Source organism: Vipera berus (genome assembly GCF_964194415.1).
Source record: "Vipera berus genome assembly, chromosome: 2".
NCBI classification, from domain to species: domain Eukaryota; kingdom Metazoa; phylum Chordata; class Lepidosauria; order Squamata; family Viperidae; genus Vipera; species Vipera berus.
The window spans coordinates 8,559,549-8,586,181 of record NC_138203.1 but is presented as its reverse complement, the minus strand read 5'-3'; the positions used below and the strand labels follow the sequence as shown (position 1 = coordinate 8,586,181).

Sequence of the window (26,633 nt, the reverse complement as noted above, 5' to 3'; positions counted from 1 at the left end):
GGCGGGCGCGAAATGTCGTGAGTCGCATCCGGCTGGTCGACGGCGCGGGAGCGACCGCGGGCGGGTGGAGACCGGCGGCCTCCCATGCTCCGTCGGTGGCGGCGGCGGCGGCGGCGGCGGGCGTCCCTGTCCTTCCCCTCCCCCTTCATGCGGGGCCCGGGCCGGGGCCGCGCCCGAGTGTTCCCCGCCCGTTATGGCCAGGAAGACAGTTAGCAGGAAGAGGAGAGCGGCCGCCCCCGCGTCGGGGCCCGGCGGAGAGCAGGTGGGTTGCGGGGCTTGGCTTCTGCGGAACTACAGCTCCATCGGCCCCGGCTCTGTGCTCCGAGGGTCGCGGGACTACAGGTCCCATGAGCTTCTCGGCGGGTTGTGTTGTCGCCGGGGTACCTTTTCCCATGGCTTCGGGGTAGCAGCTCTCTTCGCTGCCAGCTGGGAGGAGTCCTCCGCGGACTACAGACTCCATCGTTCCCGTTCAAGTGGATGGGATGACTGCAGCGTCCATTGGGCCCCTCGCTCTGCTAAGGACATTCGCGGGAAGGGAGGGGTACTGAACCGTCGTTGCCATCGCTCCCAGCCGGAAGGGCAATCCTACCTAGCCGGGATTACATTGCCCATCGTTCCCATTCGACGGGATGACTACATTCCCCCGTCGCTCCCTCCCCTCTTCTAAGCGTGTCTGGGTCGCAGGAGTGCACGTCCCATGCTCCCCGCGGCCGGTGGTCTTGCAGACCCCCTTCCCCATCGCTCCCAGCCGGGAGGAGGGGGAAATTCAAGTCGGAACTACAGCGCCCATGGCTCCCATTCAAAGGGGTGGGATGACTAGGGCTCCCATCGCTCCTCCCCTCTTCTAACCGCATCTGGGGGTCTCGGAGCTACAGCTTCCATGCACCCCGCGGGGAGGGGCCACCGGCCTCTTTCCCACCACTCCCGGCTGGGACTACAGTCTCCATCGCTCCCTCCTCTCCCCCTAACAGCGATGGGTGGCAATACTGCTCCCTGCGGGCGCTGGTCTTCCAGACCCCTTCCCCATCGCTCCCAGCCTGGAGGGGGAAATCCCAGTCGGCACTACCGCGCCTATTGTTCCCATTCAAGGGGATGACTACAGCCCCCATCACTTCCTCCCCTCTTCCTAACCGCGTTGAGGGGGGGGGGGTCCGCAGGGCTGCAGCTCCCATCCTCCCCCGCAGGCGATGGTCTTCCGAACCCCTTGCCTGCGGCTCCCAGAGGGGACTACAGCGTCCATCGCTCCCATTCAAGGGGATGGAACAACTACAGCCCCCATCATTCCCTTCCTCCTCCTAACCGAGTCTGCGCTCGCAGGGCTGCAGCTCCCATCCTCCCGGCGGGCGGTGATCTTCCGAACCCCTGGCCCATCGCTCCCAGCCTTTCCCATCGCTCGCTGCTGGGGGGTGGGGGATTGGCTCTGGGGTGGTTCCCCTCACTCCTACCAGGGAGGGGGATTCCGCGGACTACAGACTCCATCGCTCCCGTTCAAGTGAATGGGATGACTACAGCGCCCATCGGCCCCTCCCCTCTTCCTAACCGTGTTGGTGGGGGCCGCAGGACTGCGGCTCCCATCCTTCCCGCGGGCGGTGGCCTTCTGGACCCCTTCCCCATCGCTCCCAACCGGGAGAGGGGAATCCCAGCCGAGACTACAGCGCCCATCGCCCGGCGACCCCGTTGGGGGCCGGCGGCGCGGGGTCCGCCGCGGGCGGGTTCGGCGTTCGGAGCCCCGTAACCGACCAGGCGACGATGCTTCGGGGCGGCGGCGGCGGCGGCTGGCGGCGGAGGGAACCGTGCCGGCGGCGGGGATCGAGCGCCCCGGCCCGGGGGAAGGTGGGCGGCCCTTGGAGCCCGGCTCGGCGGGGCTCCTTTTACGGGGAAGGAGTTCTTGCACCGCTCTGGGGCGCCGGGTTAGGGCTGTGGTCGTGTGAATGCCGGTCTTGTCTATTCCGGGTGCCTGGAGGGAGTATGTATGTATGTATGTATGTATGTATGTATGTATGTATGTATGTATGTATGTATGTATTTATTTATTTATTTATTTATTTATTTATTTTATTGAATTTGTATACCGCCCTATTCCCGTAGGACTCAGGGCGGTTTACAGGGCACTTAAAAACCATGAAATACAAAAAAAAAATAAAAACAATTAAAACGATTAAATTCAAGCCCCAAGAGTAAATCTAAAACCCAGTTAAATTAACAACCCCACAGTCTGGACCAGGGGTCTTCATTCAAACTTGGCCCTTTTGTAACTTGTGGACTTCAACTCCCAGAATTCCTCAGCCAGCGTGCCTGGCTGAGGAATTCTGGGAGTTGAAGTCCACAAGTCATAAAAGGGCCAAGTTGGAAGACCCCTGGTCTGGACCAAACAAATCAAACAGAGTAGCAGGAAAGGGTTAACGCCTCTTTTGGTGAGGAGGCGGGGCTAGAAGAGTTGGGCTAATTTAATGAGCTCCTGAGTTAATTATAGCTTAGCTCTGGTTTAGCTCTGCATTGCTCAACCTCGGTGGACTCCAATTCCCCGAATTCCCTGGCCAGCATGGCTGGGTGAGGAATTCTGGGAGTTGAAGTCCATGAGACTTAAAAGTTGCCAAGGTTGGATAGCCCTGCCCTAAAAAAAATGGACTTGGTAAGCAAAGGTGGCTGAGGAATTCTGGGAGTTGGAGTCCATGAGACTTAAAAGTTGTCAAGGTTGGATAGCCCTGCCCTAAAACAAATGGACTTGGTAAGCAAAGGTGGCTGAGGAATTCTGGGAGTTGGAGTCCCCTACTCCATCTGAAAGCTGTCCAAGGTTGAGCAATGCTGGTTTAGCCAAAGCCCTGTTGCAGGAAGCACAGGAGAGTTTGGCTTGATCTAAGCTACAGCCAGCCATCTTGGCTTGGCCCCTTCCATGTTTTATTTTTATTCTTTTTTTTAAAAAAAAAATTCTGTCTGAGTTAATTGAGTATTTTATCTTTTGATATTATTTAGTTTGTATTGTGCCTAGTTTTTGTAAAATTATCTTTTTTTTAATATTGTAAATCGCCCACAGTTACCTTGGGTAAGATGGGTGGCCAATAAATTTAATAATAACTAAATAATAGTAAATAATAAATTAGATGTATATACCGCTCTTCTCATCTAGAGAGACTGAGCAGCTTGCAAACATTAGTTTTAGTTATAAAACATAATAGTTTTAGAGTCAGTTAATTTCTGCACTGGCTTGTTCTGTTATATTTTTATTTATTTTCTGCTATCTATAAGTAGTCCTCGACTTACAACAGTTTGTTTAGTGCCCATTTGGGGTTGCAACGGCCCTGAGAAAAGTGACTTAAGACCATTTTTCACCCTTACGACTCTTGCGGCATCCCCAGGGTCACGTGATCAAAATTTGGACACTTGGCAACTGACGCATATATGTGACAGTTGTAGTGTCCCACTGTCACGCGATCCCCTTTTGCGACCTTTTGAGAAGCAAAGTTAGTGGGGAAGCCAGTTTCACTTCACAACCGTATGACTCTTGACAGCTGCAGTGATTTGCTTAACAACGGTGGCAAGAAAGATCGTAAAAATAATATAATATAATAATATAATAATTTCATTTGTATACCGCCCTTCTCCCGAAGGACTCAGGGCGGTGAGGCAAAATACAGTTAACTCTTGTCTTGCTTAGGAAGAGAAAAAATTGGGCTCAATTGTGGTCGTAACTGGAGGACTATCTATATTTCTGACCTGATCTGATCAACAGGTAGCTCTGGGCAAACTGTTAAAACCATTCAAGAAAACTAGAAAAAAAAGGATAGACTTTTCACTCTTTAAGTTTTTACTTTGGCCTTATAATATGTACAAACCATTTCTATAACAACAAACTTCTCCAATCGATAAAACCCAAGTTTAATTTTCCACCTCAAGCACAGAGTCCAGAAGCGGTTTCCAAGTAAAAACAAAGTCAAGTGATACTCTTTTTTTAAAAATTAAAGCAGTCGATTTAGCCATCTCTGCTTACTCCACCAGTTTTTGCAGCCATTGTGGGAATCAGCTTACCAGCGTTCATTTAGGGACCCCCCCAAAGTTATAACATCACTGGAAAAAGTGGCTTAGGACCATTTTTCACACTTTCGACTGATGCAGCATCCCCATGGTCACGGGATCAAAATTCGGAGGTTTGGCAACTGACTCAGATTTATGACGGTCGCAGCAGTGTCCCAAGATCACGTGATTCCCCTTTTGCGTCCTTCTGACGAGCAGAGTCAATGGGGAAGCCAGGTTCCCTTAACAGCCCTGCGACTAACTTAACGACTGCAGTGATTCACTTAACAACTGTGGCAAGAAAGGTGGTAAAATGGGGTACAGCTCACCTAACGAACGTCTCGCTTAGCAACACAAATTTGGGGCTCCATTGTGGTCGTAAGCTGAGGACTGACTGTATCTTTCCATTTTTGTGCATCGATCCTTCTTGCTGCCGTCAGCACATTATAACATCAGAGTTCCGATTTTTATTTTTCAAGCTTATTGTCCATTAAGGGGACAAATGGATCTCCGGGGGGAGGGGGGGTTCCTGTGGGGCAAATGTACCATAGAGCCTAGAAAGCAGATCTTTCCTCTGGATCTAATCCAGGGGTCTTCAAACTTGGCCCTTTTATGACTTGTGGACTTCAACTCCCAGAATTCCTCAGCCAGCCATGCTGGCTGAGGAATTCTGGGAGTTGAAGTCCACAAGTCATAAAAGGGCCAAGTTTGAAGACCCCTGATCTAATCAAACAGTCCTAACTTCAACCCCATAGAGCAGTTTTTCTCAGCCAACTTTAAGACACGTGGACGTGGACCCAGATTGTTGGGGGCAATAAGCTGACTTTGTAATAATGCCACTGGGGGGGGGGGCGAAAGCCCTAATAAGCAGGCATTTACATAGAATGAAGGCTATGGCTAAGCACATTGATTTGTGCTTTAAATTGTAAGCCGCCCTGAGTCTTCGGAGAAGGGCGGGATATAAATGGGATTAACATGCTGGCTGCGGAATTGTGAGGGTGGAAGCCCACGTGCCTTTAAAATGGCCAAGGTTGAGAAACGCTGCTTAGAGATGTCTTGTCGGTCCTTTTTCCCGCAGTACGGCTGGGACCACTCGGTTCACAAAAGGAAGAGGCTTCCGCCGGTGAAGCGGTCGTTGGTGTGTTACCTGAAAGGGCGCGAGGTGCGACTTTCCAACGAGTCCAGCTACCATCGCTTGTTGCACGCGTACGCAGCTCAGCAGCTGCCCGGTTTGCTGAAGGAAAGAGAATTTCACCTGGGAACTCTTAATAAGGTCTTTGCGTCGCAGTGGTTGAACCACCGGCAAGTGGTGTGCGGGACAAAATGCAATACGGTAAGTGCGCGCTCCCCGGGGGTCGGATGGTATGAAACCTAACGCCCGATGTTAATCCTCCGAGGTGAAGGAGGCAGAAGGGCGAGAGGAAAAATGGTAACATTCTGAAGCTGCGAATTTGTAAATCACTCCGGATTATAGTGGTGGCTGGAGGTGGCTATAGGAATGAGACAGGGATCTGCAAACTTGGCAACTTTTAAGACTTGTGGACTTCGACTCCCAGAATTCCCCAGCCAGCGTGGCTGGCTGAGGAATTCTGACAGTTGAAGTCCACAAGCCTTATACTTGCCAGGATTGAAGACCACTGGATTAAGAGAAGACCCCTCTCTCCCTCTGTGCATCTTGCTCCCTTCCTCCTCCTGTTTTAATTGTAAATTATGGCTCATCACAGCCCACCAGATGTTCAAACAGGATTTGGCAATTTTATCCACGTGTTGAATCCTTCCCAAGGACCTGGATAGGCAGATGCTGATGTTTTGTGATGTTAAAAGGGGTCGTTGCAGGATGTAAACCAGGGGTGTCAAACTCAATTTCACTGAGGGCCGCATCAGCATTGCGGTTTCCCTCAGGGGGCCGGGTGGGTATGGCCAGGGTGGGCGTGGCCTACTGGGTGGGCGTGGCTAGAGTGCGTATGGCCTACTGGGTGGGCATGGCCAGCTCTACATCGTTGGCATCAAGGGTGCCTATGGGGGCCTGGGCAGGAGTGGGACAGATCTGAGGGTCTCTGGCAGGAGGAGGGTCTCTGGGCCAGGGCCAAGGCAGTGGGGGCCGTTCCCTCCCTGTTTCCAGGATGGCTTCGCGGGCCGCATGAAACCATTTTGCGGGCCGCATCCGGCCGCCGGGCCTTGTGTTTGACATGTCTGATGTAAACTGTTGAGTCAAGTTGCCTTTTGCAATTGGCTGGCGGGGATTTTGTCCATGCTGATGGTGCTGTAGCGGTGCTCCAGTTTTGGGATTGCAGCCAAGGTGTCTAGGACTAGTTTATTACCTTTGCTTCCTTTTGCCACAATCGTTCTACTTCTCTTTGCAGTCTTTGCATCTTATGGCCTTCTCCAGTTCTTGCTCTTCTATTCTGCTGTCTCCAGGCACTTGCCGCATCCACTATCCAGACTTTTTGGTCTTGCTTCTCAACAATTGTTAAGTCCGGGGTGTTGTGTGGCAGGTGCTTGCCTGTTTGAATTCTAAGGTCCCAAAGCAATTTAACTTCTTCCATTTTCTATGACTTTCTCTATTTTATGGTCCCACCAGTTCTTGCTTGCTGGCAAATGATATTTCTTGCAGATCCTCCAATGCACCATTGTTGCTACTTTGTCATGCCGCTGCTTGTAGTCAGTCTGGGTGATCGTCTTAGTAGGTGATCCACTGTTTCTTCAGCTTCTTTGCAGAGGTGGCACTTGCTGTCGGTTGCTGTCTTCTCAATTCTGGCTTTGCATGCATTTGTCCTCAAGACTTGGTCTTGTGCAGCCAGTATTAGTCCCTCGGTCTGTTTTTTCACTTTTCTGCTCTTAGGCTATTGGCAGGTCTTGTTACCTGCTTTCCTCTCCATTTTTTAATGGAGAGGCCCTGTAATACTTTGTCTTCCCATTCTTCCATTTTGTTCTTCATTTGGTCTTTCTCGTAAGCCAGTTTGGTCTGCCCAGTAGTCAGTAAGCCTTCCTGATATACTAATTTCAGTGCTTCTTCTTCTCCTCTGCCCTTCAAATATTCTAGCCATGTCCCTTTTCTTTTTCAAATTATGATTTAAATTGATTGCCTGCCCAAATCAAATGGATTCTGGCTTGCTTGAAGTTGGCTTGGTGAGTTGATTAATTTAACCAACTGTGGTTTAACTCTGTAAATTCTTCAGTAGCTCATTTTCTAACCCTTGTATTTTATTTTTTATTTATTTTATTTTAATTCCATTTATATCCCGCCCTTCTCCGAAGACTCAGGGCGGCTTACAAGCTTAGCAGTAGCCTTCATTCTATGTATATGCCTGCTTATTAGGGCTTTCACACACACCCCCAAGCGGCATTATTACAAAGTCAGCTTATAATTGCCCCCAACAATCTGGGTCCTCATTTTACCTACCTCAGAAGGATGGAAGGCTGAGTCAACCTTGAGCCTGGTGGGATGCGAACCTGCACTAATTGCAGGCAGCTGGTGTTACTTAAGGAGGCATTAGCCCACTGCTCCACCAAGGCTCTTTTATTAAAGTGGTAAATGAAATTTGTCTGCCCAGTAATGGACTTTATTTTTTTATTTTTTTTACTTTTTATTAAAAAAATAAGAAGGAGCAGTTCTGAGATTCCTAGTCATAACATGCCTGATTTATTTTAGGTTTAGCATTTGTTGTGAAGCCAGCTGTTGCAGTTGGGAAGCATGATTAATGATTAATCACAGTATATGTGCTGTCTGGGTCTCATGTAGGCTGGGGACATTTGGTTTCTACATTGTGTGCTTGTGTGTGTGTGAGAGAAAGAGAGAGAGACTGTTCTGCAAAGCTGACAACTATTGCCTTGTTTTAGTAATGTCGCAATGGTGTTTACAGGTAATCCTCAACTTATGACCACAATTGAGCCCAACATTTTGGTTGCTAAGTGAGAGTTGTTAAGTGATTTTGCCACATTTTAGGACTTTTTTTGCCATAGTTAAGTTAGTCACAAGGTTCTTAAGTGAATCTGGCTTCCCCATTGACTTCGTTTGTCAGGAGGTTGCCAAAGTTATCACCTGATCCCAGGACACTGTAGCCGTCATACAGATGAACCGGATGCCAAAGATCTGAATTTTGATCACGTGACCCTGGGGACGCTGCAACAATTGCAAGTGTGAAAAAGGGTCGTAATTCACTTTTTCCCCCCCCCACTGCCATTGTAGCTTTGGTCACTGAATGAATGGTTGTAAGTCAAGGACTACCTGTACTACTTTGGCCTAAAATTATACCGATTATAAAGTCTTTTATAGTCCTTGACTTAACAACCGTCTGTTTAGTGACTGTTCAAAGTTGCAACGGCACTGAAAAAAGCAACCTGTGACCCTTTTTCACAGGTACGACCCTCACAGCATCCCCAGGGTCACGTGATCAAAATCCAGACGCTCGGCCACTGACTCGTATTTATGACGGTCGCAGTGTCCCGGGGTCATGTGAATCCCCTCTTGCGACCTCCTGACAAGTAAGGTCCAGGGGGAAGCACAGGTCCACTGAACGACCGTGTTACTCACTTAACCACCACAATCATTCGCTTAACCACTGTGTCAAGAAAGGTTGTAAAATGGGGCAAGTCTCACTTAACAACTGCCTCGCTTAGCAACAACAATTTTGGGCTCAACTGTGGCTGTAATTTGAGGACTTCCTGTACGCCAGATATAGCCCAAGTGAATGAATATAAGTCAAGGAGTACCTGCAATTGCGGCGTCTGAGCAACTTGTCCGAAAGGGGGGGGGGCAGAAGCCTTGCAGAATTGTCCTTACTTTGCCACCCCGTCCTGGTTGTTTTTGCAATTCCTCTCTTTCTGCATCTTGCTTGCGTCGTCGTAGAGGAGCTCAGATGAATTGGTCTGCCCTGTAAACACAACAGGTGTGTTCCTTCTTGTTGACTGTTCCTGAGCAGGGCTGGAGAAAATGCAGCTTAACAGGTTCGGGCTGTATGAAGCTTAAGTTTTTATGGTGCCTTGTTGACTACAACACCTGACTTGTTGTTATTGACTTCCTTTAGAACAATCGGAAACGTCCATCTGGGTTTCTGCCTCAGGGTGCTTAAACATAGGTTGGGCGCTCCTGAATTTCATTTGCTGTATTTTGTACATGAATAATGTGGTTTCTTGGGAGACGATGCGCACCGTGCAGAAGTGGGCACCATCATCCTTATAACGCACGAAGGGGAAAGCTGTACCTACCTTAGAACAGGGGTGGGCAATTAATTTCCCCATTATATACTAGTGGCTTGCCCTGTTATTGCTGGCAGGGAGTATTCTTGGTGAAGAGCAGCCCCACTCCCTTCTAGCATTGATGGTCTTACCTAGTTGGGTAGTGAAACGTCTGCAAGAAAACAAGCTCAGAGGGCACCAAGGACCCCACAGTTGTCACCCTCCTCTTCCTCCTCCACTCTACAAACCCCTTTCCCGTCAAGCCCTGATGATGTTACCTAGTTGGGATGTGAAAGGTCTGCAAGAAAACCACCAAGCTCAGAGGGCACCAAGGATCCCTCAATCTTCCTCCTCCACTCCGCAAACTCCTCTCCTTTCTAGTTGGGTCATGAAATGTCTGCGAGAAAACCACCAAGCTCAGAGAGCACCAAGGACCCCTCAATCCTCCTCCTCTTCCTCCCCTCCTTCGCCCTCCTCCCTCATAGCACTGATGACATTACCTAGTTGGGTCATGAAACGTCTGCGAGAAAACCACCCAGCGCAGAGAGCACCAAGGATCCCTCAATCCTCCTCCTCTTCCTCCTCCTCTTCCTCCCCTCCTTCGCCCTCCTCCCTTATAGCACTGATGACATTACCTAGTTGGGTCATGAAACGTCTGCGAGAAAACCACCCAGCGCAGAGAGCACCAAGGATCCCTCAATCTTCCTCCTCCACTCTGCAAATTCCTCTCCATTCTAGCACTGATGACATTACCTAGTTGGGTCATGAAACGTCTGCGAGAAAACCACCCAGCTCATAAAGCACCAAGGACCTCATAGTCGCCCCCCCTTCTCCTCTATATTAGAAGATTTCTAACGTATAATATCTTCTCAGAATATTCTCCTCTCTGCAAACCCCTCCCTTCTAGCATTGATGATGTTACTTAGTTACGGCATAAAACTGCCAGAAAACCACCCAGCTCAGAGAGTGTTAAGGACCCCACTATTCAACCCTGAGCTACGAAAAGACCCTGTCTTTCTTCTTTTTTCATGTAGCTCTCTTAACATATAACCTCTACCTGACACGTTCCACTCTCTGTGTCTTGCAGTTGTTCGTCGTTGATGTCCAGACTGGGCAGATCACCAAGATTCCCATCCTGAAGGATCGGGAACCCCACATAGTCAACCAGCAGGGCTGCGGCATTCATGCCATCGAACTCAACCCTTCCAGAACCCTCTTGGCCACCGGAGGGGACAACCCAAACAGCCTTGCAGTTTATCGCCTGCCGACCCTTGATCCCGTCTGTGTGGGAGACGTAAGTTTCTGCAAACGGCAACGGTGGGACAGGTTTGATATTAGCTGTCAGAGGTTAGATAGTCCTCGAGTTACGACAGTGTGTTTAGCGACCGTTCGAAGTCACAACGGCGCTGAAAAAAAGTGACCTTGGACCGTGTTTCGCACTTAATGACCTTTGCTGCACCCCCCCCCCCGGGTCATGTGATGAAAATTTGGTTGCTTGGCAACAGGCCCACATTTATGAAGGTCGCTGCGTCCCGAGGTCACGTGATTTCCCCCTTTGTGACCTTCTGACCAGCAAAGTCAATGCGGAAGCTGGATTCACTTAACCGGGTCACTAACTCATCGACTGCAGGGATGCCCTTAAACAAGGGAGGCAAGTCGATGAAGCAGGGCAAAATTCCCGTAACCCGTACCTCACTTAACAACAGAAATTTGGGGCTCGGCTGTGATCATAAGTCGAGGACTATTCTCCTGCCAACTTAAGTAACTTGTCGGTTAAAATCCTTCCAAATTGTTGAGGCATTGAAAGGTAATGGATTGAGTCAGCTTCCTCTCTTTTGGATTCTGCAGTTGGTCCTCGATTTATACAAGTTCATTTAGTGACTGCTCAAAGTCACAACAGCACTGAAAAAAGTGACCCACGATCATTTTTCATACTTACGACCGTTGCAGCGTCCTTCCCCCCCCCCATAGTCACGTGATCATAATTTGGGTGCTTGGCATGTGACGTGTGTTTGTGACAATAGCACTGCCCCCCCAGGTCACGTGATCACCGTTTGTGACCTTCCCAGCCAGCTTCCGACAAGCAAAGCCAATGGGGGAAGCCGGATTCGCGTAATGACCATGTGATTCACTTAACAACCGCAGTGATTTGTTTAACAACCAGTGCCAGAAAAGGTCGTAAAATCAGATGTGACTCACTTAACTAATGCCTTGCTTAGCAACGGAAATTCTGGTCCCAACTGTTGTAAGTCGAGGACTGCCTGTGCTCAAGTACTGTAAAAATAATGTTAAAATTTCCTCAACGGTCGAACTGACAGCATTACAGAAACCTGATTTTTTATTTTTTGCCTCCCATGTTATTCTTTCTTTCTTTCCCTTTTTTAGGATGGGCACAAAGATTGGATATTTTCTATTGCATGGATCAGTGATACGATGGCTGTTTCGGGTAACACTCAAACTTTTATTTTTTCAAATCATAATTTTTATAGGAGATGTGTTTGGATTTATTCATTGCAGCCAGTTCTAAGCAAAAAGATTGAATAAAAATATTGCAACCTTCTCTATCAGAGGTCTCCAACTGTGGCAACTTTAAGACTTCTGAAATTTTGGGAGTTGAACTCCAGAAGTTGTCAAGTTGCCACGGTTGGAGACTCCTGTTTTCCCCCATATATATATATATATATATATATATATATATATATATATATATATATATATATATATATATATATATATATATATATATATATATATATATATATATATATATATATATATATATATATATATATATATATATATATATATATATATATATTTATTTATTTATGTGTGTGTGTTTGTGTGTATGTGTATATATACATATATGTGTATAAAAGAAAAACAAGTATAATGGAGTCTACAAATAATTAAAAGAGCATAGTTACTAAAATAAACCCCAATAAAATACTTTAAAAGAAGTTTCAGTCCTAAGAAATTATGCAGTGTATCGTACAAATAGTTGCATAGAACGGAACAACTTATTTTTCAGTCCCTGTCTGAGAATAATAGCATTAAATAAATGCCTGGAACTTCCTTCAAGTCAGGGTGTATAAAGGTCTATCCTTATATACAGTATTGAGGGAACTATATGCTGGTAATGACCTATAAAGCTCTAAATGGCTTGGGTCCGGATTATCTAAGGGAACACCTGCTGCCGGCATCAACTTCCCATCGTCCTGTGCGCTCCCACAGGGAGGGCCTTCTTAGGGTACCGCCGGTTAAGGAATGCCGGCGGGTTATCCCCAGGGGAAGGGCGTTTTCTGTGGGCGCGCCGGCCTTTTGGAACCAGCTTCCCACGGAGCTTAGGACCGCCCCCGACCTTTGCTCATTTCGTAGGGACTTGAAAACTTGGTTTTTTGAGTTGTCTGGCCCAGACTGAGGGGTTTTAATTTTTAATTAATGGGGTTTTAGTTAAGTTCAGGGATTAATTTAATCTTAGTTTTAATCGTTTTTAATTGTATATGAAACTAAGAACTGCCCTCTGGGTGAGATTCAAGGTGCTGGTGATGACCTATAAAGCCCTAAATGGCATGGGTCCGGATTATCTTAGGGACCACCTGCTGCCAGCATCGTCCCATCGTCCTGTGCACTCCCACAGGGAGGGCCTCCTTAGGGTACCGCCGGTCAGTGAGTGCTGGCAGGTGATCCCCAGGGGAAGGGCGTTCTCTGTGGGCGCGCCTGCCCTGTGGAACTATCTGCCTGTGGAACTCCGGACCGCCCCCGACCTTCTTTCGTTTCGCCGGGACCTAAAAACTTGGTTATTTGATTTATCTGGCCTGGAGTGAGGGGTTTGAATTTTTGAACTTTTTAAATTTTTAAACTTTGGGCTACTAATTGTTATTTAATCTTATTTTAATTCTATTTCAACTCTTATTTTGTCTTTTAACTTTGCCCTGTAAACCGCCCTGAGTCCTTCGGGAATAGGGCGGTATATAAAACTAATAAAATAAAATAAATAAAACAAATAAATATAGCTTTTAGCATTTCTCCTTTAAATGCCGCTCAGTGTCTGCAGAGCAGGAAAGCTGGATGCCCCCCCCTCTGTACAGTATTGTACCATCTCATTCGCTTCCTTTTCTCTTTTTGATGTCCTGATGTGGCATTTTCAAACGGCCAGGGACTGATGAATCAGGACATACGGCTGGCCTCTTTAGGTATTGATTTATTAAATTTACAGTATGTCTCCCATCTCCCTCTTAAGTGATTCTGGGAGGTTGGCAAGCCTAAGAAAAACAAAGAGGTACACACATAGCAGCATTGTTCTTTTTAACCATTCAGCTGTGTGACGTTACAGGCAAGTGCTCTCGATGGATTAAATATTAAACAGAAATTAAGTACTGTATACAGGCAGTCCTCGACGTACGACCACAATTGAGCCCCACATTTCTGTTGCTAAGCAAGTTCAGTTGTTAAGTGAGCCGTGCGCCCCATTTTACAGCCTTTCTTGTGGCACTTGTTCAGTGAATCCCCGCAGTTTTTAAGCGAGGAATGCGGTTTGTGAAGTGAAACTTGACTTCTCCTGTTGACTGCTTGTCGGAAGCCAGCTGGGAAAGTTACAAAGGGGTGATCACATGACCCCAGGACTGTGCAACTGACATATAAATTACATGCCAGTGGCCAAGGGTTCACATTTTGATCAGGCTACCATGGGGATGCTGCAACAGTTGTAAACGTGAAAACCGGTCATAAGTCACTTTTTCCCAGTGGTGGTGTAACTTTGAAGGGTCACTAAATCAGGGGTCTTCAAACTTGGCCCTTTTCTGACTTTTGTGGACTTCAACTTCCAGAATTCCTCAGCCAGGCATGGCTGGCTGAGGAATTCTGGGAGTTGAAGTCCACAAGTCAGAAAAGGGCCAAGTTTGAAGACCCCTACCCTAAATGAACGGCTGTAAGTCGAGGACTTCCTGTAATTAGAATTGCAGTCTGGGGTGCTGATCTGCAGAGAGCAGGATTCATATTGCCTGGTTTAGTTTCTCTCACCCGGTAGCAGCCACTGGGCCTGCGGCAACTCACCATAGCCAACTCGCCGTGACCACTTAAGCTCCCTGCCAGCCTGCTTGCGACCCACCTGGGCCTTGAAACTTCCTGCCTGCTTCTGCACGGACTGTGGGTATTGTAAACCAGGCAGAAGTTGCAAGAGAAGGAGGAAATTAGAAGAGAATGTTGGTAGCGCAGGGTGACGTGGGCTTGGTGGTTTCCTTGCAGATGTTTTACTACCTAACATCATCAGTGCTAGAAGGGAGTAGGATTTGTGTAAAGGAGGAGGAGAGGAAGGGGGAGGACTGCGGGGTTCTTGGTGTTCTCTGAGCTTGGGCGTTTTCTTGCAGACAACTAAGTAATAAGCATTTGCCCAGGTTCGCCTATTGCGCCAGTTACGCCCTTATCTGGACCGAGATGCCCTACGTACGGTCACTCACGCACTCGTTACCTCCCGTATAGATTACTGCAATGCTCTCTACATGGGGCTGCCCTTGAAGACCACCCGGAGGCTCCAGCTGGTGCAGAATGCGGCCGCGCGGGTAGTGATGGGAGCATCCCGATACTCCCATATTACACCCCTCCTGCGTGAGCCGCATTGGTTACCGGTTGCCCTCCGGGTGAGATTTAAGGTGCTGGTAATTACCTTTAAAGCCCTACATGGCCTAGGCCCGGGATATTTGCAGGACCGTCTGCTGCCGGGAACGACTTCCCATCGCCCAGTGCGCTCACACAGAGAAGGCCTCCTCAGGGTGCCGTCGGCTAGACAATGTCGGCTGGTGACCCCCAGGGGGAGGGCCTTCTCTGTGGGAGCGCCAGCCCTGTGGAACCAACTCCCTCTTGAGCTCCGGATGGCCCCGGATCTCCGGTCCTTTCGCCGCGGCCTTAAAACATTCCTTTTTCATCAGGCTGACCTGGACTGACGACAGGGATTTTTAAAATGTTTTTTAATTTTTAATTTATTAATTTTAATTTATTTTATTGGGGCTGTTAATTTAATTCTTTTTAACTTTTGTATCGCTGTATTTTATTGTTGTTAGCCGCCCTGAGTCCTTCGGGAGATAGGGCGGCATATAAGTCCCAAAAATAAATAAATAAATATCATCCATGCTACAAGTGAGAGGATCTTGGCCTCTAGGACTGGCGATGTTACCCAGCTGGGTCATGAAACATCTGCACGAAAATCACCAAGCTCAGAGAGCACCACCTCCTCCTCCTAATCCCCCCTCCTTCCCCCACTCTCCCATCTCCACTCTGCAAACCCCGCTCCCTCCTAGCTCTGATGATGTTACCTAGTTGGGTAATGAAACGTCTGCAAGAAAACTACCAGGCTCAGAGAGCACTGAGGACCCCAACAGAAGGAGGAGAAATTATGACCCACAACCCTCGCTTAACGACAGTAGCGGGGACTGGTGGGGATTGTTGTCATTAAGCGATGCGGTCACACGACGTCACACTTCACACCTGCACTTCACCCTTGCTTAGCAACAGAAATTCCTGCCCCAATGGCCGCCTTAGCTGAAGGACTCCATGTGAAACGATGGGACTGGAGAATCAAAACTTTGACAAATCTACACCAGTTTGGTTATGGAACTTGTTCCCTTGTTAGCACTATAGGAAACCGGTCGTTTTGCTTGGTGAGGCCCTTTTTCTCAGGAGTTTATAATCATATTTCTGGTTTATCCAGAGGTGAAAACATGTTATGCCAAGCATATCGTATTTGTACTTTTATACTACTCTATTCGTGCTATAGGCAGGTTTTGTACAGTTTTATCCTTTCTAACATTCTAAGCCATCCAGAGTTACTCTGTGGTAAGACATATGGCCTAAATAATAATAATAATAATAATAATAATAATAATAATAATAATAATAATAATAATAATAATAATAATAATAATAATAAATAATGTTGGAAGGGACCTTGGAGGTCATCTAGTCAAACCCCCTGTTCAGGCAGGAAACCCTATACCATTTCAGACAAATGGCTGTCCAGTCTCTTCTTAAAAAACCTCCAGTGTTGGAGCATTCACCACCTCTGGAGGCAGGTTGTTCCACTGGTTAATTGTTCTAACTGTCAGGAAGTTTCCTCCTTAGTTCCAGGTTGCTTCTCTCCTTGGTTAGTTTCCATCCATTGCTTCTTGGCCTGCCTTCAGGCGCTTTGGAGAATAGCTTGACTCCCTCTTCTTTAATGTATAAACAATGTATAAACAAAAATTGCCCCCTCTTGGACCTGTGTTCGATGCGTGCTTGAACGTCCTTCTTTCTGGTAGGTTCCCGAGATGGTTCAATGGGCCTCTGGGAAGTGACGGATGAAGTCTTGGCCAGGAGCGACGCACGGCGCAATCTGTCGCAAGTCCCCGTCTACGCGCACATCACCCACCGGGCTTTGAAGGACATTCCCAAGGAGAACACCAACCCAGCCAACTGCAAGGTCCGGGCGCTGGCTTTCAACCACAAGAACAAGGTTAGGAAAAAAAATGAAGAAATTCAACTGGAGATATTTTGACTTACTGGTCCTCGAACGTACAACCGTTCGTTTAGTCCGTCGACAGTTATCCTGGCTCAGTGTCCTGCTAAGCCATAAACCCTCATTGACACATGAGAGTGGCTACATTCATGTGGTGCTAAGCCAAAACCAAGTGATCTGGTGATTTCTGCAATACAGGCAGCCCTTGACTTACAACCATTTGTTTAGTGACCGTTCGCAGTTATAACGGCAGTGAGAACAAAGGGACTGATGACCGTTTTTCGCCCTTAATGATTGTTGCGGCATCCCCCATGGTCACCTGATCAAAATTCAGACACTTGACAACTGACTCATATTTATGACGGTTGCAGTGTCCCAGGATCACGTGATCCCCTTCTGTGACTTTCCCAGCCGGCTTCCGATAAGCAAGTCAATGGGGGGCCGCCAGATTTTGTTTCATGACCTCATGGGGACCGCCAGATTCACAGTCACAACTGTGTGACTAGCTCAGCCACTGCAGCAGTTCGCTCAAGGACTGTGGTAAGAAAGGTCGTAAAATGGGGGAAAAGCTCACGTAACTGTCTCACTTAGCAGCGGAAACTTTAGGCTCAGTTGTGGTCGTAAGTCGAGGAGTCCCTGCATGTGAACTCAAGCTCTGTTTTCCGAGAAACAAAATGGCTAATTATTAGTGGTGCAAGCAGAAACTTTCCTGTCCCAGCCGCGTGAAGGGTTAATGTTTTTCTCTTCCAGGAACTGGGAGCTGTTTCTCTGGATGGGTATTTCCACCTCTGGAAAGCGGAACACATGCTGTCAAAGGTGAGTTCTTCCACACCTGTGCAGAGAAGTGAAATTTAAACTAGAATTTCCTGGTTTAGGCCTAAGGGAGAACTTTGGCTTTGTGCTGGGTTGTGCTGACTCTTAAATGCACGGGCCTAGCACCGTGGTGGCGAACCTATGGCACGGGTGCCACAGGTGGCACGCAGAGCCCTCTCTGTGGGCGCGCGGGCGCCGTCGCCCCGGTGCTTGGCCTTCAGCTGGGTTTTATAAAATCTTTTCGCTTTAGGCCTCCACCGCCGTGTACAAAAAAAAAAGGTTCAATCAAATCAATTTCAAGTTCTTGTGAGGAAAAAAAACCTCTGACAAAGTTGGAGTTGATTGATTGAACTTTTTAGTCCCAGCCAGTCTGCCGTTACCACCGCAGCCATGACCACCCAATGGGCCACACCCACCCAAAGGGCCATACCCACCCAGCACCCGATGATACATAAGTGGGTTTGGGGTTGCAGTTTGGGCACTGGGTCTCTAAAAAGTTCGCCATCACTGCCCTAGCATTTCTTGGCGACTTGGCTGAAAAGTTACTAAGAGAATTCAAGCTCTTTTCTTAGCTTCTTCTGGACCACTTTAACTTTGTTGTGGGAGTTCACTTCCCCCACCACCACCCCGGGTTTGTTTCTTTGAATATCTTTTTCTTTACCTTTGAGGGCACAAGAATAGTTCGGTGGGAATCGGACAAGCTTCTTTGTTTTAGGTTGTCAAAGAGGTGTGCATTTTAAAAAAAATGAAAATTCTGCCGCGTTGCAAAGTTTCACAGTCCCATCAAAATTTTCTGTACACATTTCCAAGGCAGAAAGGAAGGAACTTCTTGTTGACTTACCGGTATATTAAAGTCTAAAATCAAGTGCTTTTTTTTAAAACAAAGGATTGTTTGTGATCTGCGATGCAATTTCTCTGTTACGAGTACTCCTTGAGTTGCGACCAGTCAATTAATGACCATACAAAGTTACAATGGTTGGAGCCAATATTTAGACATATTATTTATAACAGACCTGGGCATTTTACAGCCCTTGGGCCATGTCCAGCTTTGGCTGTCCTGCCCGTACTGCATGAGGTCCATCGGAAATTAGAGATCAGATGTAAATAATGCCTTGGTAAGACCACACTTGAAATATTGTATCCAGTTTTGGTGCCCACTATATAAAAAAGATGTTGAGACTCTGGAAAGACTGCAGAGAAGAGCAACAAAGATGATCAGGGGACTGGAGGCTAAAACATGAAGAACGGCTGCTGGAATTGGGTATGTCTAGTTTAAAGAAGAGAAGGACTAGGGGTGACATGACAGCAGTCTTCCCATATCTGAGGGGTTGCTGCAAAGTAGAGGTGGGTCAGCTTACTCTCCCAAGCACCTGAAGGCAGGACAAGAAGCAAAGGATGGAAACTAATCAAGGAGAGAAGCAACCTGGAATTAAGGAGAAACTTCCTAACAGTGAGAACAATTCACCAGTGGAACAACCTGCCTCCAGACGTTGTGGGTGCTCCAGTGCTGGAGTTTTTAAAAAGAGATTGGACAGCCATCTGAAATGGTATAGGATCTTCTGCTTGAGCAGGAGGTTGGACTAGAAGACCTCCAAGGTCCTTTCTATTTCTGTTATTCCGTTATTCTAAAAAGGTAAACGTTCCCCCGCACATGCGTGCTAGTCGTTTCCGACTCTAGGGGCCGGTGCTCATCTCCGTTTCAAAGCCGAAGAGCCGGCGCTTGTCCGAGGACGTCTCCGTGGTCATGTGGCCGGCATGACTAGACGCCAAAGGCGCACGGAACGCTGTTACCTTCCCACCGGAGTGGTCCCTGTTTTTCTACTTGCGTTTTTTTAATGTGCTTTCGAACTGCTAGGTTGGCAGAAGCTGGGACGAGTAACAGGCGCTCACTCTGCCACGCGGCACTCGGGATTCGACCCGCCAAACTGCGGACCTCCTGATCGACAAGCTCAGCGTCCTAACCCACTGAGCCACCGCGTCCCTACTCTGTTATTCTGCATTGCTTTTATTTTGAAAGTGACTGCTATTTCTTTTCCTTTTTTCCCCAAGGGCACCTCCACAGCTCTATTGGTTTGGCCCTCTATAACAGTCCCAAGTTCTCATATGGCCTCTTGGGAAAATTGCCCTCCCTACCCCATGTATAATATTAAGCCTACCAGCTTCAGCTCTGGTCTGGGGGAACCAGCCTCTGTTATGCACGCTCCGGTCATGTCTGAGTTGGGTTGGGCATTGGGCACCTTATCCGGAGTCTCCCCTAAGCATATTATTCATGTACTCCAGCTGTAAATACTTGCAGACGTGGTTCTCATTCTGGTTCAATTATTTAAACGCCCTTCAGATATTTTCTGCTTCCTGGTGTCCTCCGGTTTTCATCAAGGCTTTTTTCTCTTTCTCTCTTTTGTAGCTACTCTCAACCAAGTTACCCTACTGCCGGGAAAACGTGTGTCTGGCCTATGGTCAGGAGTGGTCGGTGTACGCCGTTGGCTCTCAGGCCCACGTCTCTCTCCTGGACCCCCGACAGCCTTCCCACAAAGTTAAGTCTGTCTGTTCCAGAGAGCGAGGAAGCGGTAAGGATGCTTTATATTGGAACATTTTTACTTGTATTAAGAATTTGTTGAGATCCAGCTCTTTTTTTCAACTTGGTACCTTGCAGATGTTTAGGGATCCATCCTTCCTTCCTTCCTTCCTTCCTTCCTTCCTTCCTTCCTTCCTTCCTTCCTTCCTTCCTTCCTTCCTTCCTTCCTCTTTCTTTCTTTCTTTCTTTCTTTCTTTCTTTCTTTCTTTCTTTCTTTCTTTCTTTCTTTCTTTCTTTTTCCCAATTCATGGTGACAACAGCAGTAAAATCCCAATAGAGAAATGAATAAAGAATAACCCCCACCAACCACTTGGTGAGCTCCTACCAGCTTGGGGTTCTTCAGGCTCATTGGCAAAACCACATCTTCGGGGCTTTTCCAAAGAGTGTTGAGGTGGGGGCTAATCCTATTTCTGCAGGGATGATGTTCCACAGGGAGGGAGCCACCATGGAGAAGGCCCTTCTTCTTGGTCCTACCAGATGAAACTCCTTAAGAGAGGGGATCTGTGACATTCCCTGCCTCTCCACTTTGATAGGTCAGGGTAGATACAACTTGGGAAACGACAGTCCTCCTGGCCCCGAATCATGTAGGTGACAACCAGCACCTTGAATTAGACCCAGAAGCAAATTGGCAGCCAACGCAGCTCCTGCAAGAGTGGTGACAAGGGTGCAAATCTTTGAAGATCTCCGGAGACCACATTGGGGAAGCAGAATATAGTGGTCCATCCCTGGGGTCTTTGGCTGCCTTCTGGAAGCCGCTGCCATTTTGGCACAACCACGGGGGATTGTCCATGGTCCTCCTGTCGGTTGTGTATGGAGAATGTCTAGATAAAGTCAGCAACCCATCCCTTGGTACCAAACTGATAACATTCAGGGTGCTAAAAAGACACTCACCCACATTTCCCTCTTGTTAGCCACCTGTTGCTACTCACAGTTCTTCTGCTTCCTTTGTAAAGTCCTAGCACTCGTCCCTGATTCGTAACATGCTGAGGATGTGTGGATGTTTTGAGTTTCACCAAACAAGGATACTTGAAAAGTGTAGTTTGAAAATAAGTGCAGGTAGTCCTTGACTTAAAACCATTCACTTAGTGGCTGTCCAAAGTTACAACAGCACTGAAAAGAGTGGCTTATGACCAGGTTTTACACCTATGAGCATTGCGGCATCCCCGCAATCATGTGGTCAAACTTTGGGGGGTTTTTTTGGCAACCAGCATGTACAGGTAACCCTTGAGCCTCACACTTCTGTTGCTAAGTGAGACATTTTGTGAACTGAGTTTTGCCACATGTTAGGACCTTTCTGGCCACAGTGAATCACTGCGATTGTTACGTTAGTAACATGGTTGTTAAGTGGATCGGGCTTCCCCATCGTCTTTTCCTGCCAGAAGGCCACAAAGGGGCATTGTGTGACCCCGGGACACTGCAATGCGAATCAGTTGCTGAGCATCTGAATTTTAATCATGTGATCATGGGGATGCTGCAACGCCCATAAGTGTAAAAAAACGGTCACAAGTCACTTTTTCCAATGCTGTTATAACTTTGAATGGTCACTAAATGAACAGTTTTAAATCGAGGACTACTGCAATGGTTGCAGTATCCTGGGATTCTCATGTGCAGCCTTTGGGAACTTCTGACAAGCAAAATCAATGTAGGAAGCCAGATTCCGCTTAACGGCTACATCATTCACTTAACTTCCATGATTTGCTTACCTACAGTGGCTCTCTGAGCCTGGTGGTTTTCTTGCAGACATTTCATTACCCAACTAGTAACATCATCGGTGCTAGAAGGGGGTGGTGGTGTTATCTCAAATTATATTCTAGTGCCTTGCCTGTCAGTGTTGATGGGAGAGTTCTTGGATACACTCCAAGAAAGCATTTCATACTACAAGGAGATAGATAGATAGATAGATAGATAGATAGATAGATAGATAGACAGACAGACAGACAGACAGACAGACAGACAGACAGACAGACGGACGATATTAGATAGATAGATGAGAAAGAGAAAGATAGGCAAGTAGGTAGGTAGACAGGCAGATGATAGATAGATAGATAGATAGATAGATAGATGATAGAGATAGACAGATAGACAGACAGATAAATAATATTAGATAGATAGATGAGAAAGAGAAAGATAGGCAGGTAGGTAGATAGGCAGATGATATTAGATTATATATCTATAGGTAAAGGTAAAGGTTCCCCCGCACATGCGTGCTAGTCGTTTCTGACTCTAGGGGCCGGTGCTCATCTCCGTTTCAAAGCCGAAGAGCCAGCGCTTGTCTGAGGACGTCTCCGTGGTCATGTGGCTGGCATGACTAGACGCCAAAGGCGCACGGAACGCTGTTACCTTCCCACCGTAGTGGACCCTATTTTTCTACTTGCATTTTGACGTGCTTTCGAACTGCTAGGTTGGCAGAAGCTGGGACGAGTAACAGGCGCTCACTCTGCCACGCGGCACTCGGGATTCGACCCGCCAAACTGCGGACCTCCTGATCGACAAGCTCAGCGTCCTTACCCACTGAGCCACCGCGTCTCTTTACCTACAATGCTTACCTATAGTGGCAAAAATCGTAAAAGAGGCCGTGATTCACTTAACAGCTCTCTCGCTAAGCAATGAGCAAGCTTTGGGCTCAAGTGTGCTCGTACGTCAAGGACTAGCTACCTGCAGGGCCAGGATTTGTCCCAATTTCCATCGTGCCTCCCTCTCTCTTCCGTGACAGGCATTCGCTCAGTGAGCTTCTACGAACACATCATCACGGTGGGGACTGGACAGGGCTCCTTGCTGTTTTATGACATCCGAGCCCAGAGGTTCTTGGACGAGAAGCCGCCACACAATTACTACGGATCAAAGTTGGCAGGAAGTGAAATTCTCAAACTCTCCACTGGCAAAGGTTGGCTGGTGAGTAGTGGTAGGAAGAAAAACTGGGGGTCGCGTGGTGCTTTCCAGGGAAAAGCAGATTCATCCTGCAATATTCTTAAGTCTGTATGGTCCGGATGGAAGTGACAGCTGGTCAGCTAACACAGAGGTAGGGTGAATTCCAAAACTTCGCCAGCAATCACTCAATCAATGAGAGCCAGTTTGGTTTCGTGGTTAAGGCACCCAGCTAGAAACCAGGAGACAGTGAGTTCTAGTCCCGCCTTAGGCATGAGAGCCAGCTGGGTGACTCTGAGCTAGTCACTGGGAGATGGTGGGTTCTAGTCCTGCTGTAGGCATGAACACTGGCTAGATGACTTTGGGCCAGTCACTAGGAGACAGTGAATTCTAGCCCTGCCTTAGACATGAAAGCTGGCTGGGTGACTTTGGACTAATCACTAGGAGACGGTGAGTTCAAGTCCCACCTTAGGCATGTTAGTTGGGTGACTTTGGGCCAGTCACAAGGGGACTGGAAGTTCTAGTCCCTCTTTAGGCATGAAAACTGCCTGGGTGACTTTAGGCCAATCACTAGAAGACCGTGATTTCTAGTCCCACCTTCAGTGGTGGGATTCAGCCAGTTTGCACCAGTTCGGCAGAACCGGTAACTAATTTTTTGCTGCCCAGGCCCAGAACGGACCTCCGGAAGCGGCATCCACACAGAGAACCGGTTGTTCACATATTTGAATCCCACCACTGCCCACCTTAGGCATGTTGGGTGGGTGACTTTGGGCCAATCACAACGAGATGGAGAGTTCTAGTCCTGCTTTAGGCATGAAAGCTGGCTGGGTGACTTCGGGCCAATCACTAGGAGACGGTGAATTTTGGTCCCATCTTAGGCATGTTGGCTTGGTGACTGTGGGCCAATCACAAGGAGACAATGAGTTCTAGTTCCACTTAGGCATGAAAGCCATCTGGGTGACTTTGGGCCAATAATCAGGAGTCTTGTGAGTTCTAGTCCCGCATTATGCAAGAAAGCAAACAAGGTGACTTTGGGCTAGTCCCTCTCTTTCAGCCCATGACATCAGGTGCGAGTGACAAGCTGGTCAGTTACTTGCTGTTGCTACACATGATTGATGAAAAAAACACCAGACCCTGCATTTGGGGGTAAACCAGGAATTGCCTATCTCTTGGGCTTTAGCTTCTTCTCTCTTCTTTCTTGGTCCTGGGGATATATAGGCAGTCCTTGTCTTAGAAGGGTTCGATTAGTGACTGTTCAAAAGTACAACGGCACTTTAAAAATTCACTGTTTCTCACATGATCATTGCAGCATCCCCATGGTCATGTGATCAGAATTCAGCTGCTTGGCAACTGGCTCATATTTATGACAGTCATAGTGTCCCAGGGTCACGGGATCCCCTTTTGCAACCTTCTGACAAGCAAAGTCAATGGGGAAGCCAGATTCACTTAACCATGTTGCTAACAATTGCATTGAATAATAATAATAATAATAATAATAATAATAATAATAATAATAATAATAATAATAATAATAATAATAATAACAATAACAATAATAATAACAATAACAATAATAATAATAATAACAATAACAATAATAATAATATGCATCTGCAAGTACATCAGATGGTTGAAGAAGAAGAAAATGGCTTTGGAAGAATATCTGAAGGGCAATGATGAAGATGCACTGAAATTAATATATCAAGAAGGCTTACTGACTACTGCAGAGACCAAACTGGCCTGCAAGAAAGACCCAATGAAGAACAGAATAGAGCAGGGGTCAGCAACCTGAAACAGTGAAAGAGCCACTCGGAACTGGTTCCCTCACAAAAGGAAAAACTGGGAGCCACAAAAAATGTGTGCACATGCGTGTACATGCGCACATGTGCAGAACAGGGTTTGACTGAAGAGTGGAGACAAGGCGAGATATGCATCTACCCTGCATATTTGAATTGATTGGTTGAACGTTTTTAGTCCCACTTCTTTTGGGGGGGGACTGCACATGGCAGAGGACTGGGAGCCGCAGGAGACGGCTGAAAGAGCCGCATGCGGCTCTGGAGCCGCGGGTTGCAGACCTGTGGAATAGAGGCATTGGGAAGACAAAGCACTACACGGCCAGTACGTTAAAAAAATAGCTGGGAAAGCAGATAATAACAAGACCTGGCAATGGCTAAGAGCAGGAAAGTTTAAGAAAGAGACCGAGGGACTAATTCTGGCTGCACAAGACCAAGCCTTAAGGACAAATGCATACAAAGTCAAAATGGAGAAGACAGCAACAGACAGTAAGTGCCACCTATGCAAAGAAGCTGAAGAAACAGTGGACCGCCTGGTAAGCTGCTGCAAGAAGATCGCACAGACTCACTACAAGCAGCGGCATGACGAAGTAGCAACAATGGTGCATTGGAAGATCTGCAAGAAATATCATTTGCCCGTAAGCAAGAACTGGTAGGATCATAAAATAGAGAAAGTCATAGAAAATGATAAAGTTAAACTGCTCTGGGACTTCAGAATTCAAACAGACAAGCACCTGCAACATAACACCCCGGACTTAACAATTGTGGATAAGAAAGACAAAAAAGTCTGGATAGTGGACGTGGCAGTGCCTGGAGACAGCAGAATAGACGAGAAAGAACTGGAGAAGATAATAAAATACAAAGACCTACAAATAGAAATAGAAAGATTGTGGCAAAGGCAAGCAAGGGTAGTACCAATATTAATAGACGCCTTGGGTGCAAACCCAAAACAACTGGAGCATCACTTGGACACCATTGGCATTGACAAATTCGCCATCAGTCAATTGCAAAAGGCGGCCTTACTAGGAAATGCTTCCATCCTGCGACGATATCTGTAATAACATCAAACATGCACATCTGCCCATCCCGGGTCCTTGGTAAGGACTCGATAGGTAGACAAAAAAACTGCACTACTCGGAACATCTTACATTTTAAAGAGATACCTGGTTGATACCTAAGATGCTGGCAGCAACCCGTGTCAACCATTAGCGCCAGTCAATTTGAGTGTTCAGTTGACTTAGTTTCATGTTTTGTGAATAAAAGTTTAATAATAATAATAATAATAATAATAATAATAGAGTTGGAATGGACCTTGGAGTCCCTGCAGCGGTTCAGTTAACGGTGGCAAGAAAGGTTGTAAAATGGGGCAAAATTCAGTGAACAACTGTCTCGCTTAGCAAGGGAAGTTTGGGGCTCCATTGTGGTCGTAAGTCGAGGACTACCTGTACAGACCAGCTCTTGGGAAGGTTGCAAACCTGGTTACAGCTCTAACCGAGATCCACTTTCTTTTCACAGAATCATGACGAAACCTGGAGGAATTACTTTTCAGACATCAGCTTCTTCCCCAACGCCGTTTACACGCACTGCTATGACTCGTCGGGCACGAAGCTTTTCGTGGCAGGAGGCCCACTTCCTTCCGGACTCCACGGGAATTATGCCGGCCTCTGGAGCTAATGATGCTTTCCTGAAAAAGCTTCTCGAGCGTGACTTTTTTTCCCCTCTCCTTCTCCTCACCCTCATTTTCTTTCCTTTTTTAAAGAAACAAAAGGATTTGTGTGGTGACATTCCCGCCTTCTGGTTTTGATGCCACTTGGGGTTTAAACATATTTTTTTTTAAGGAGGGGAAACCGTCGATCCTGTTGGTCTCCCAGCAGTTTTTGTACATTTTTAAACTGGGTTTTTTTTTGTT

At 47.2% G+C, this 26,633-nt stretch overlaps 1 protein-coding gene across 2 annotated transcripts; it reads left to right on the top strand.

Annotated features, from left to right (window-relative positions):
- Nucleotides 1-26,633, top strand: DCAF12 (DDB1 and CUL4 associated factor 12). Of its 2 annotated transcripts, XM_081321898.1 has the most exons (9): nt 1-262; nt 5,090-5,344; nt 10,277-10,483; nt 11,575-11,635; nt 16,482-16,675; nt 17,429-17,494; nt 19,896-20,058; nt 22,780-22,958; nt 26,240-26,633. In XM_081321898.1, the coding sequence occupies exons 1-9, from the start codon at nt 194-196 to the stop codon at nt 26,396-26,398; spliced, it is 1,353 nt and encodes a 450-aa protein (XP_081178024.1). In that variant the 5' UTR covers nt 1-193; the 3' UTR covers nt 26,399-26,633. The 2 variants fall into 2 exon arrangements, with proteins under 2 accessions (XP_081178024.1, XP_081178025.1); XM_081321899.1 differs by lacking the exon at nt 5,090-5,344 and having other exon boundaries at nt 4-262.